Source organism: Excalfactoria chinensis, chromosome 1 (genome assembly GCF_039878825.1).
Source record: "Excalfactoria chinensis isolate bCotChi1 chromosome 1, bCotChi1.hap2, whole genome shotgun sequence".
NCBI lineage: Eukaryota > Metazoa > Chordata > Aves > Galliformes > Phasianidae > Excalfactoria > Excalfactoria chinensis.
In genome coordinates, this window is record NC_092825.1 from 146,742,574 (window position 1) to 146,757,459 (window position 14,886).

Here is a 14,886-nt window from a genome sequence, read left to right on the forward strand (position 1 = left end):
AAAATTTGACCAGTCATATCCACCACCTTCCCTTCAGTAAAAACGATCATACTTTTAGATTTTGTAGAACTCCTGATTTTAATTTCTTCGTATTCTGTGTTACAGTCCTACCCTCACACAGATACTCGTTCATCTTTTATGAGAAGAAAGACCTGAAATTGGCAATAGCACTCACTAAAAGGTTGGTTCTCTCTTAGTTTCTCCAGGAAGAGTATCAGACTGTATAAACATTAACTGAGAAAAACAGACTTCCTCATGCTAGTTTTTCTGATTTTAGCTTAAGAGTTACGAGATGTGCATTAGGATCTCATTTAGTACAAAACAGAAATCAACCTCATCTCTAATATTTCTAGTCAGGGGTCTTACACATTAATGTTTGAAGTGCAAGGGGAAACAGTGATACTTTCCCATTGCAACTTGGGGAATGTAGAGTCACAGAATCATTAAAGTTACAAAAGACCTCTAAAATAATCAGGTCCAACTGTCAACCTATCATCACCACACCCACTAAACCATGTCCCTAAGTGTCACATCTATAGATGTGTAGCCCATCATAGTTATTCCAGTTACAACTGTTCAGTGAACTTGATCTGAATGTGCAAGGATTTAAAGATAAGCACAAGTAACTATGTTAAGTATGCGTCTTGGTTTGTTTTTCAAGTAGCTTAAATTTAAAACAAAAAGGACAAAGGTCCTTGAATGTGTAAATAATCTAAACTGAACCTAATGTGGCGGGAAAAAAATAACTCAGAAAAGTGCTAAAACTTTTAAAAATTCTTAGAAATTTTCATCTCCAAAGATATGAAATTCTGGACATTTAAAATTTTTTTTATTCCACTGTAACATAAAGTAAACTCAAGAATGTAGTAATCCCAAACAGATTCTAGGCACAATGGAGGAGTTAATTTGGTCCAGCAAACACTGCTAGTAAGTAATACACATGCAACTAACCTACACTGAGAATTCAGTTTTGTGGAAGTGTGCTACTACGTGCTATTTCACCTCTGTGCTTGAGAATGTTCCCAGAAATATTTAATTTACTAGTACGGGTGTATGGCACTAACATACAAATACATGAGATAATTGCTTCTGCCAAATAGAACCAAAAAAGCACAGACTCCATCATGTGTTAAGCTCGAATAGGCAGCTTTGCCTTATTTCTAGGATTCTATTCAAGAGGGCTGTTCCAAAAGCTATACCTCCTATTTTATTATGTTGTCTCACAATTCCAGAGGCAGATGGTGGTGGTAGAGGATGAACCTTCCCATCAATATTAAGTTCCATTGTTGCCATGCAACAGATGGCAGCAGAGGGGCAGTCTGACAAAATGGAATCTGACATGCAAGTGCATATGAAGCAAAGGTGTGGAATGGAATTCCTCCACGAGGAAAAAAAATCACACCCATTGACATTAATCGACACTTGCTGAATGTTTACAGAGATCAAACACTGAACGTGAACACAGTTTCAGCAGTGACAACAGTGACACTGGGTCACTTCCATTGATGAAAAATAGTGTTTTGCAGCTAAGAACTTTCTCTACCACAATGTGTTCTTGTGCTCTTTGTAGCTGTTACAGTTTCCATGAAATAAATAGGATGCATTACTTTTGGAGTGACATAGGTGGTATAAAAAGAAATCTTACTAAGAAACAATCTGATAAGGAATGAAAATGCTAAAGAGCAAACTGAACTATGCCAAATTTAAGTACTGCATAAAATATTTATGATCCTGACAGCAGTATCTAACTCAGCACATGACAGGTCTGATCTGACAGACAATACTAACAACATTTTCTGAACTGGAAAAGGTCTTAAGCAATTGGATTTGCTCTGAGCAGGGTGCTGGACTCCACTAAGTTCCACATGTTCCTTTCAACCTAAATCATCCCACTATTACATGATTTTGATCTTAGGTTATGTTTTCCTTTTATATTATGTGGGTATATTTTGAACAATTACAGAGTATTTTTTTTTGCTGTCACAGTTTAAAAATATTATAAATGATGTAAAATGTTGTAGATGAAACTACATTCCCTATCTTTCACAGTGAGTTGTACACAATCAACTATTTGAATGCCAACATTATTTCTTAAAGATAATATGTTGTATAAATTGATCATTTAAAAATGACTATGACCAAGAGGTATGTTATTTGGTCTGCATGTTATTTTTATCTATTGATCAGATGGAATCTGACCTGGTATCAGAGGAAACTGGAATCAAATGCTGAGTACATAAAGATAAAACGATAATCTGAAACTTTACCCTTCTTAATTTCCTGAAAGATATGTATTAAATACAATATGTTTTCTTCATTCTATTTCTGTATTCTCAAGTCTTTAAAAAACCTCTTTATGTTAACCAAAATGATTAATTTCTATGATTGAACATGCTGTATATCTCTTCATCTACTTTGTCTTGAACAAATAAATTCAGAAAAGGCACTTATTTACCTTTGCTTTAGTCGTCTTTTGGCTGTTGTAGGAACATTAGCACCATACCCATATGAGAAGAGAACCCTTTCAGCTTCAACTTCATTTTCCACTGCAGAAAATTGCAGGAAGGTACTATTAGTAAGGTGTCTTGTGAAGAAAATAATTAGAATGCAAGAGCTTATAAAGTTATGCATATGCATTTTTTTTTTCTTTTCCCTAGAAGCTACATTTTCAGTTGTTGTAAACTGTTATAGCCTTTTGCGTTTCAGTGGAAGAGTTTTATTTTACTATTAGCACTGACACAGTGCCATGAATTCATGTTATGATATCAGTGGTCTTTTCACTTTTCTTTTAAATAAACAATTAATATTAATAAATATTACAAAAGCAAAATAAAAGAATTCAGTGTCCTTTCATATTCATTATTGTTACAGTAACAAAACAGCAATAGTACAAGTTTAATTTGGTAATACAAAGTTAGGTGGTGATTTTTTTCCCCTGTAAATAATTCATTTTTTGTGTATTCATGAGGAAGTAGAAGAAGATAAAATTAGGTAGTGCTTAAGACAAATAGACATAAGCAAGTCCATGGGATCAGAAGAGACAAATTAGAGGTTCCAGAGGGAACTGATGCCACTGTGTCTCAACCATTTTTAAAAGACTGTGGCAATTAAATATTTCTGATAGTCCACACAAAACAGATATTGTACCCATCTTCAAGGATGCTAAGAAGGAATGAGAAACCAGTCAGCCTCTCAAATTCCAAGTGTGGACAAAAAGGTGATTGGCAACAGCTGGCAAAAACAAATCATGACTGACTAGCTTAATACCCTTCTATGAATGGTCACACCTTGACTAGTGTGAAGACAAAAACTTTGGTACAGTCTCTCATAGTATCCTTAAAGCCAAGCAAGGTATGGGCTAGGACCTCTGGGCTCAAATAATGGTAATTAATCACACAAAGTTCAAGTGACAGTCATTTACTACTGGAGTCTCTCTTGTTAATACTGTTCAAAGTCTTTACTAAAAATACAGACAGTGGGATGTTGTGCACCTTCAGGATGTTTCATAAAGACAGCAGATTAGGGAGGCAGTAAGATAAACTGGGGGACAGGGCTGCTAGTCAGGTGGACCTCAACAGGCTGGAAAACATACGTAATAACATTAAGTTTAAGCAAAGGCAAATACAGAGTCTCACATTTGGGATGAAATAACCCCAGACACTAGCACAGTTTGGGGACCGACTGACTGAAAGCCACTTTGCAGAAAAAGATCCAAGGATTCTAGTGGAAAAGCTAATCATGAATCGCCTTGCAGCAAAGGACAACTGCAACCAGGGCTATACTAGAGAGAGCATAGACGGATCGTTGAAGGAAGTGATCCTTCCCATCTACTCAGTACTTCTGAGGCCATGTGTGGAGCACTATGCTTAGAATCATAGAATCACAAGGTTGGAAAAGACCTACGAGATCATCTAGTCCAACCATCCTCCCATTACTGTAGCTACAGCAAACCACTAAACCATTAACTCAGAGCTCCTCATCCAGACGCCTCTTGAACACTGCCAGAGACAGTGACTCCACCACCTCCCTTGGCAGGCCATTCCAGCGCCTGACCACTTTCTGAGAGAATAAGTTCCTTCTTATGTCTAATCTAAACCTCTTCTGGTACAACTTTCAGCCATTTCCTCGGGTCCTGTTTGTTGCCTGGGAGAAGAGACCAAGCCCCTCCTCATCACAGCCTCCCTTCAGGAAGTTGTAGAGTGCAGTGAGGTCTCCCAAAGCCTCCTCTTCTCCAGGCTAAACAATCCCAGCTCCCTCAAACGCTCCTCATCAGACCTGTGCTCCAGACACCACACCAGTTTCACTGCCCTTCTCTAGACATGTTCCAGGGCCTCAATGTCTTTCTTGTAGGGAGAAGCCCAAAACTGAACACAGTACTCAAGATGCAGCCTCACCAGTGCTGAGTACAGGAGGATGATTACCTCTCTGCTCCGGCTGGCCACACTGTTTCTTATACAGGCCAGGATGCTGTTGGCCTTCTTGGCTACCTGGACACACTGTCGGCTCATGTTCAGCCGAGTACCAACTAACACCCCCAGGTCCCTTTACTCTTCACAGTCATGTAGTTTTGGGCTTCCCAGTGCACAAAAGTTGTTGATATATTGGAGACAGTCCAGCCGAGAGTCACCAAGACAGCGAGATCTAGAGCACATGACATAAAGGCTGAGGCTTAGAAGAGATCTTCTTGTCTCTCACTACCAAATGAGAAGGTACAGTAATAACAGGAGACTGACTCTTCTCAGAAGTGTACACTGATTAGTACAAGAGGCAATCATTCTTTTGGGTAACAAGATCAGTGCTGTGTTTTCCAGAAAAATGTCAAGGAAATCCTACCCTATAGATCAGTATCTGCCTGTAACATACATGTAAGGAAAACACCAATGTTTTGAAAATGTAGCAGGTACCAAACCAAAGTAATATTGACTACTAGGATGTGCTTGTGTTACCTTTTCTGTCTTCCTGGGCTCTTCACCTGACTATGTGGTATAAAATAAGCATCTACTAGATAGGGACACTCTCATTAATTACATTTTTACAGTGTGATTGGGAGGATACAGATAGCCTTAATTTTTTTTCTTAAAAAGATTCCAAGCAGCAGAAAGCAAGAAAATCGATAGAATCACCATGTCTAGAAAGGACCTCCAAAATCATCCAGTCCAATTGTCCATCAATACATCTACACTAAACCAGTTCCCCTAGTATAACATCTAAATGTTTCTGAAATGCTTCTAAGGACGGTGACTACATCATCTCCATCAGCAGCCCTGTCTAGTGTATGACTGTCACGGAGTTCTCTCTAGAGCTCGCTCCGCGACAGGGAAACAAACACAAGGGAGCAGGAACAAAAGTACCTCCCTTCCCTAAAAGCGCGGCGCAGCGCGGCCCGGCCACGCGCGCTCCGGGAGAGGGGAAGGGAGACCGCGAATGGGTCTAGGAGGGAAAAAAATGAAGGAAGAAAGGATGATCTGAGAACAAATGGCAGTTTAATAAACCCAGTAACACTAAACAACAACGAGAGAGTTTCGTCAAGGAGAAAAACAAGTCCCAGTCTCACCGACGGGCTGCGGGAGGCGGGAAGTTCTGACCACACTGTCCCCTCACAGGGAGCCGGGCCAGGAAACTCCGTCCCCTTTCCGACCTCCCCTCCGGCGCCGCTCCCCACATGCCCATTTAAGGCAGTCCACAGAAAAAAAACTTGTCCCCTTAACTCCCATTATCCTACATGACGTTCTGATGTGGAATACCAACACCAACCAAATTACAAAACCATAACACTGACCACTCTTTCATAGAAGAAATTTTTCCTAACGTCCAACCTAAATCTCCCTTGCTGTAAATTGAGGCCATTTCCTCCAGTCCTATCACTAGTTACACAAGAGAAGAAGCAAACACCCACCTTACCATAACTTCCTACCAGAGTTACAGAGAGCAATATAGGGTGCCCCCTGAGCCTCTTCTCCAGAATGAACAATCCCAGCTTCCTCAGCCGCTTCCCATAAGACCTGTGCTCCAGAACCCTCACCAGCTTTTTTGCCCTTGTCTGGACATGTTCCAGGGCCTCAGTGTCCTTCTGGTAGTGAGGAGTCCAAAACTGAACACAGTACTTGAGGTGTCGCCTCACCTGAGCCAAGTACATAGAGATGATCTTGTTGACTGATGAGGTCCCAGAAGACTGGAGGCTTGCCAATGTGATTCCCATCTACAAGAAGTGTTATAAGGAGGACCCAGGGAACTACAGGCCTGTGAGCCTGACCTCAGTGCCAGGGAATGTTATGGTGCTAGACTGTCTTGAGGGAGATGTTATAGAAATGTTTGCTCATTAAAGCCGGGACGTGTTAATAGTTTAATAAAATGTTTGTTCGTTAAAACCAGGTTGGGGGTTGCGGGACGTGGAGACCGCGGGGATTGTGTTCTGCCTAGTTACAGGGGGCGGGGCCGGCGGCGCCGGCGGCGCAGGTGAAGGCAGTGTGGAGCGGCCCCGGAGAAGCGCGCCTCGAAGGATACAAAGTTTCCTGGAAGAACCAACCAGGTGACGGCACACCATTCGCGCGATTACGGCTGACCAATCAGAGGACAACACGCTCAGAGTGGACTTTACAAAAGAAGTTGGAATGGGGGGGGCGGCGCGGCAGTTTGCGGAACAGCGATTCCCCTGTCGCCCAGCGCTGAGTTGCCTTTTTGTTTTAACCGTTGTGATTAATAAAAAGTTATAATTGGAATACCATAGTCTTATTGATTTATTACTAAAATTGATAACAGGAGATAACATGGCAAGTGTGGGACAATGGGGGGGATCAGGCCCAGCCAGCATGGGTTCACGAAGAGCAGGTCTTGCTTGACCAACTTGATCTCTCTATGATTTAGTGACCTGTCTGGTGGAAAGGCTGTTGATGTGGTCTACCTAGACTTCAGCAAAACCTCTGACACTGTCTCCCACAGTATTCTCCTGCAGAAGTTGGCAGCCTGTGGCTTGGACAGGTACACCTTTGGCTGGGTAAGGAACTGGCTGGAGGGCCAGGCCCAGAGAGTGGTGGTGAATGGGATTAAATCCAACTGGTGACCAGTCACAAGTGGTGTTCCCCAGGGGTCAGTGCTAGGGCCTGTCCCCTTCAGTATCTTTATTGATGACCTGGATGAGGTTATTGAGTGCACCCTCAGTAACTTTGCAGATGACATCAAGTTGGCTAGAAGTGTGGATCTGCCTGGGGGTAGTGAGGCCCTCCAGAGGAACGTGGACAGGTTGGATAGCTGGGCCAAGCCAATGGGATGAGGTTCAACAAGACCAAATGCCATGTCCTGCACTTTGGCCACAACAACCCCAGGCAGCGCTACAAGCTTGGGGCAGAGTGGCTAGAAGACTGTGTCGAGGAAATGGACCTAGGGGTATTGATTGACACTTGGCTAAACATGAGCCAGCAGAGTGCCCAGCTGGCCAAGAAGGCCAATGGCATCCTGGCTTGCATCAGAAACAGTGTTGCCATCAGGAGCAGAGAGGTGACTGTCCCCCTGTACTCGGCTTTGGTGAGGCAGCGCCTCAGTTTTGGGCCTCTCACTGCAAGAAACACATTGAGGCCCTAGAGTGTGTTCAAAGCAGGGCAACAAAGCTAGTGAAGGGTTTGGAGCACAGGCCTTATGAGGAGCAGCTGAGGGAGCTGGGACTGTTCAGTCTGGAGAAAAGGAGGCCCAGGGGAGACCTTATTGCTCTCTACATCTACCTGAAGGGAGGTTGTAGTGAGCAGGGGGTCGGCCTCTTCTCTCGTGTAACTGATGATAGGACTAGAGGGAATGGCTTCAAGCTGTGCCAGGGGAGGTTTAGGCTGGACATTGGGAAACGCTACTTCTCTGAAAGAGTGGTCAGGCAGTGGAATGGTCTGCCCAGGGAGGTGGTGGAGTCACTGACCAAGGAGGTGTTCAAGGAACATTTGGACATTGTGCTGAGGAACATGGTTTAGTGAGAACTATCGGTGATGGTGGATGGTTGGGATGGATGATTTTGTAGGTCTTTTCCAACCTTGGTGATTCTGTGTTATTATCACATTGAAATGTAAAGGCATGATCACAAAACTGAAAAATAAAATCTTATTCTTGTCATAGCTTATAGGAAGTTCCCACTGTCTTCCACATAGTTCTCCAGTCTATGTTATATTCCCTGAAAGATTGATTGGAAAATTTATAGAATGCCTTAAATTTGAAAATCATGATATTTTCTTTCATTCAGATTTTTTTGGACCTTTTGCTACAACATGTAAATACCAGCTCTTAATTTGTGAAGTAGGAAAAAGTATGTTTATATTCTACTTCAAATATTTTGAAAAGTAAGGCTTTTTTTTTTTCTTTGATTTATCTCAGAACTTCACCTTAGTGCTGGAATTCTGTCTTAAGTATTCCTTACAATGTCAAAGATACAATAGTAAGAATAAATAAAGTTATTGCAGTAAACTGAAATAATCATAGAATCATAGAACTGCTCATGTTGGAAAAGCCATTAAAGATCATCAAGTCCAACTACGACCTAACCATACTATCCTAACTCTAACAATGCTTCACTAAATCATGTCCCTGAGCACCACATCCAAATAGTTTTTAAACACATCCTGGGATACTGACTCAACTACCTCCCTAGGAAGCCTATTCCAGTGCTTAACAACCCTTTCTGTAAAGAAGTTTTTCCTGATATCCAGCCTCAACTTACCCTGGCACAATTTGAGGCCATTTTCCCTTGTCCTGTCACCTGTCATCAGTGAGAAGAGACCAACCTTGCTCTTGCTGTAAGCACCTTTCAGATATTGGACGAGAGCTGTCATGGTTTTGTAATGTTGCTGTCAATATTCCACATCATAACATCATGTGCAGTATGGATTGTTAAAAAGTTCATACTCCAGTTCTGTGGAATAACAACGTCCCGAATACTCATCTCTCAGAAGAAAACTACGTATCCCAGAGGACTTCATGGTCAGAGATAAGTCACGGGAAGAGAACATATATATAATCTCGCTCCCAGGCTGGAGTTCTCTCTCTCTCGGACTCTCTGAGAGTGGGAAGCGTTCCAGCCATGTCGCCTAGAGTTCACAGTAGGCCTCTCGGTTTTCAGGGACTCTCTGTTGGATATTGGGTAGGTGGTGCCTGCGTGCACCAGGGGTGGAGTCAGGGAGGTCACAAGTATCTGACAGAGGTGGTCACCTGTACCAATATATAGGGTTTGCTGTGAGGCATTAAACTCGTACTTTTGGCGTTACACACTGTGTGTGAGTCCCATCTGTTCCCCGTGCGCTGAGGCACGGTACTTTCACATGGCAGCCTTAACTTGTCGCCGGATCAGGAGGCGACACTCTCTTTTGTTCATTTTATAAGTCTCAATCATATTGTATTATATTGTGTTATCTTGTACTCCAATATCATGTTTAGTAAAATAAGTTTGCCTCCTTAGATTGCCGCCGCTGTTCTCTTTTCCCATTCCCGTTCTCCCTTCCCTTTCGGGCCAGGGGCCCTATGGGGCAGCTGCCCCCTGTAATAGGCACAGGTAGATCTAGGTAACCTGTGACAAGAGCAATAAGGTCTCCACTCAGCCTCCTTTCCCTCAGACTAAACAGCCCCAGTTCCTTCTGTATCTCCTTGTAGGGCATATTCTCCAAGCCCTTCACAAGCCTTGTTACCCTTATCTGGACCTGCTCGAGCACCTCAATGTTCTTTCCATACTGAAATGCTCAAAACTGAACACAGTACTTGAGGTGAGGCCTCACCAATGCCGAGTACAGGGGCAGGATGACTTTCCTAGTCCTGCTTACCACACCATTCTTGATACAAGCCAGCAGGCCATTGGCCTCCTTGGCCACCTGGGCACACTGCTGGCTCATATTCAGCCAACCTTCAGGTTGCTGCCAACCTGAAACAACAACAGGGGATAGTAATCTGAGGGCTGAACTAGGGAAGGAAGTTTCTTCCTCATGTCTTTAATCTGGGCTCCTGAAAGGCAGCAGATCTCCCTGTGTAGAGGATCTGGTGGACATACTGGCCAGGGGAAAAATGAGATAATTTTTATCATTCATATATCTAACTTCATGTTTATTTGATATTTAAAAATACATTTAGAAACTTCTCATTAGTATTTCCTATCAAAATAACTATTGATTCTTAATAGTTAGCCAGGAGGAAGGAGAATAGCAGACACTAATAATTCCCAAGTGCTGTAAGAAGTAAGATACTGCAAGAATTCTGGAAACATCTACAGATAGAATTTGTGTCAGAACTTACTTTCTGCTGTCTGCATTATTATTTCATCAAGGTCTTTTTCAAGTTTTTCATAAGTATCTAGTCTTGCCTGAAACTCAGAATTCTGTGTTTGAAGTTCAATAATGCGTGTTTCACTAGAAGACTGAAGACTGTAAAATTCCTTGGTAAGCACCTGTGAGAATGAATAATGAAAATAAGTAAAATACTTAGCAATATAATACTAAGCAACAATAATGTATCACATTTGATGCAACTTTTTTCACAGGTATTTGAAAAAAAGTAGTTCCTTTCAGCTATGTTATCTTGTACAGACTACACTCTCGTGTTGTATAACACCTTATAGAATCATACAATTATTTGATCTGGAAGAGACTCTTGTAGGTCATTGAGTCCAGTTTCCCTGGAATGAACAGGGATGCCTACAGCTCCATCAGGTTGCTCAGAGCTTGATCCAGCCTGACTTTTGAGCGTCTCTAAGAATGAGCCTTCCACCACCTCTCTGGGCAACGTTCCAGTGCTTCATCAGTCTTACTGTAAAAAATTCTTCTTCATATCCAATCTAAATCTCCTCTGTTATAGTTTGAAACCGTTCCCTCTTGTCCCATCACAACAGACACTGCTAAAGACTCCATCCCCTTCCTTGCCCCCTGCCCGTAGATACTGGAAGGCTGATATCAGGTCTCCCCAGAATTTCCTAAGACCTTTGTCTACACCTGGAAAAATGACAATAATTTTAACGGAGAGTAACAACAACCAACCTGATAGTTATAAAAATTAATAAAGGAATAATTTAAAAAAAATATGACTGCTTTTTTTTGTTGTTGTTGTTTTTGTTTTTTTGTTTTTTGTTTAAATTCAACTAAAATCAGATATGAGCAATCAATTTAATAGACAAATGTTCCTTTATGGAACACTAAATGCAGATATTTAAGTTATATCAAATTCTTATTATTTACTTATTATCGAAAAGTAATATGTAATTAGCATTTGGAACTAATGTAAATACTTAGTATACCAAGAGTTAACATAAAAGGCATGTATTCAGAATTAAAAGTTAGGAAGTTCTGTATACAAACTAAAGCTTAACAAGAAAGCTAAGTGATATGGTGCTTGAAAATAGAAAAATGCAACATTGACAAATAATGTAAAACCAACTGCAATGAAAATCTTTGGTTAGTGAATTAGTAATCCATGTACTGTGCAGATAAAGAAAATAAAAACCAACTAGTTAAAGTAATCAAGTAGTACATTAGATAATAGTGACTTCATAAATATAAGTCTTGCACACCCACCAAAGATTATGAATGAATATAAGTCCTGAGATACAGGAGTACTGCATACTGTACACAGCAGTAATGCTGTATGCAGTCAGAAATACTAAGCTATCCACAGTATTAAGAGACATAAGCAACATGAATATAAAAACATGGAAAACATTAATCTATTGTCATAGAAGGCTACATTTATAGGTCAAATTTTGGCAACAGATAAAACAGTTGTTTCATAGTTTTAGCATGTTTAAGACAAACTATGCTGAAATCCAATTAAAAACAAGTTTTTTCATGAAGCAGCTACAGCTCTACAGCTGAGTTCGAAGTTACTAGTGACTACATTAATTAAAATCAATATGCTGTAAGAAAAAAAGGTATGAGAAGATATTAATGCACTGATAATGTATTTTAGAAAAGAAATAAAAGAATTCAGTCAAAAGGAACAAATGCAAAAAATGAGGATTTGAAATGTTTAAATTCTGTAGTAATATTTTGTAATGAAAAACCACTGGTTTCAAAGGCATATCTCTGTCAGGAAAAGAAAGTGTCAGGAGAACTAGTACAGTTGGATGCCAAATATTCAAGATTTTATTTAAATAAAATAAATATCCAAAGAAAATGGAAATACAACTCAAATGTAACTTCCTTACTCAAAGTTTAGACATGTCTGTGCAATTAAATTTTATTTAGTAACCTCAGAGTCTAGCACAGCTGGCACTCCCAGTGCTCATGACCACAACTAACCTCATCAGCCAGGATCTGAATGTTCCAATACAGACGGAACAACAAGAAATTACATTTCATCTAAAGCCTTGTTTCCACTCTGTAACTCTGTTTCCACTCTATAGCTCCTTTTCATAAACATCCCAGTAATGCAGAATCTCCAATAACAGCATATTTCCCCCCCAAAACAGAAACTGCCATAGCCGACAGCTGGAAAAAAAAAGTTCTTATTCTGTTCTGCTAAGTTTATGTACTCTGCTGTCCAGTTTACGCACATTGTCAATTTCATTTAAATCTCACAAATTGGATGCAGTGATGTGTTTTCAGGACTAGCTTTGCACAGCTTCTCGTCCACCAGGACCCCCAAGTCCTTCTTGCAGGACTGCTCTCAAGGAGATCTTCCCCCAGTCTGTACAAATACCTGAGATTGCACTGACCCAAGTGCAGCACCCTGCACTTGGCCTTGCTGAACCTCATTAGGTTCACATGGGCCCACTTCTCCAGCCTGTCCAGGTCCCTCTGGATGTCTTCCCTTCCCTCCAATGTATCCACTGCACTACTCAGCTTGGTGTCGTCCACAAACTTGCTGAGGGTGCACTCAATGCCATCGTCTGATGAAGATGATGAAGAGCACCGGTTCCAAGACTGACCCTTGGGGGACACCGCTTGTGACCGGCCTCCACCCTGACACTGAGCCATTGATCACAACCCTTTGCATCCAGCCAGCCAGTTCCTAATCCATGGAACAGTCCATCTTTCAAATCCATACCTCTCCAATTTAGAGAGAAGGCTGTGGTAAGGGACCATGTCAAAGACTTTGCAGAAGTCCCGGTAGATGGCATCCATCACCCTCCCCCCATCCACTGAAGCTGTTACTCCATCACAGAAGGCCACCAGTTCACTGGGAACTTCAAAAGACAGCCTTGATTTTTCAAATATGATAGAGAGCGGCTCAACAACTACATCAGCCATCTCTCTCGGAACCCTAGGATGGATATCATCTGGCCCTATGGGCTAACACAAATTCAGTTTCATGAGGAGGACTCAATCTTGTTCCACTGTTCCAGTTCCTCCTTTTGCTTCTCTAATGAGCTGATGGCTCTTGTTGTGAGCTGAGAGTGGCCATGGCAGGATAGTGCTTAATGCTTAGGGCTGTCCACTTCCAACTGTTTTTCTGTAATCTTTTGTGGGTGTGGAGGCAAAATTTATAGCCACATAACAGTACTGAGTAGATGTGTAATTACACTTACAGGCTGTCCTGAATGAAGTAAAAAAACTGCTCAAAAGGATGTTCATTTTTTACCACCTATTTTTGGAAAGACTGAGTTAAAAAAAAAAGGGGGGGGGGGGGGGAGAGGGGGAGTTAATTGCCAGCTGTTAATGAATGCACAGCTGTTGAAAAGAGCTAGCAAGCTATTACCCTTGTGTGTAAGGGAACTAAAAACAACTTATTTTTCATCTTGTACAAATAGATCCTGAAGGATCTGCCAGAGATCAAATATCAACATCTAACCATGACAAACTGGATTCCTCTGGATATGTGTCCTATAAAAGAATCTGAACTTAGTTTTCCTAGTAATAAGCCTATAATAGAATTACAGTAATGGAAGTTCTACTAAATCAGTTTGGTTTATTTTAGCATTATTAAATAATGTGAGAGAACTTCAAGAAGTCTACATACCTTCAAGAGATTCACCATACCTTTGCTCTAAAATTGTTTTGCTTATTACTGGTATTGAAGCTGTAATATATACTTGAAAGAAAAAAAAAGAAAGACATTTTCCTATACATTATCTGTTTAATTTCCTGAACTGAAATTAATAAGCAGTTTTACAAGAACTAGATTATAAGACAGAAGGGAGTTATCGATAAGGGTGTGTAATAAGGACCTGTCCTTTCCAGATGAAGTATCTAGATGCGAATACATGACATGCAGAGAATTTCTGTGATGAATACTGTTAAAGTAAGCACACGTATTCAACACCTCATCATGAGAAAATATTTTGCTTTCTTCTTCTTCCCTTAGTTTTCCACTGAAACAATGAAGCTTGGTGAGCTTTTTCATAATGTTCTGCTTCGGTGCAATTTGGTGGAAATACTAACTCAACCTTGTATATCCTTTGGTGCTTTTTTTCCCTAAGTTTCTTCTTTTCAAATTATAATTGAAAACAACTTTGTAATGCCCCATTAAGAAACTATTAATAACATACCTCCAGTTTTCTCTGATATTTCTCACATTCTATTTGGCATTGTGAAAGATTCTTAGCTGTTTCTTGTTGCATGAGTTGAATATGTTCACTTTCAAAGGACTTTAACTTACTTTGGTGAAGAAGTTCAGCTACTTTGCTTTCTGTGCCAAGCTGCATTTGCCTATACCTAAAAACAGAAAAAAGAAATAAAGTTTTGGAGATTCAAAAATATTGTATTTATATATATATGTATATCTTCTCATGTTTTAAAAATATTACATCAGCATGAATTTTGTTCTCAGTATACAAGTGTATACATTCCATACCTCTAACAATGAGATCTTCAATGGACACAGGAGAGATACTTTGGAGGCTGTTGCCTCCTATCTTCTCCACCAAATGTAATATGTCATCAGGAGAAGTAGTGTTAGACACCAATGGTATCAAGGCTGAATTCCCTTAGGTGTATCACC

At 40.8% G+C, this 14,886-nt stretch overlaps 1 protein-coding gene across 2 annotated transcripts in view; it reads right to left on the reverse strand.

The window, feature by feature from the left end:
• The window catches only part of PIBF1 (progesterone immunomodulatory binding factor 1), a 129,280-nt gene that overhangs the window by 38,724 nt on the left and 75,670 nt on the right, over window positions 1-14,886 (reverse strand). For both annotated transcript variants that reach the window (XM_072354617.1, XM_072354626.1), the window contains 3 exons: window positions 14,435-14,600; window positions 10,252-10,402; window positions 2,456-2,546 (listed from right to left, as the gene is read on the reverse strand). In XM_072354617.1, coding sequence (XP_072210718.1) covers window positions 2,456-2,546; window positions 10,252-10,402; window positions 14,435-14,600 — 408 coding nt within the window. The remainder of the gene's footprint in view (window positions 1-2,455; window positions 2,547-10,251; window positions 10,403-14,434; window positions 14,601-14,886) is intronic.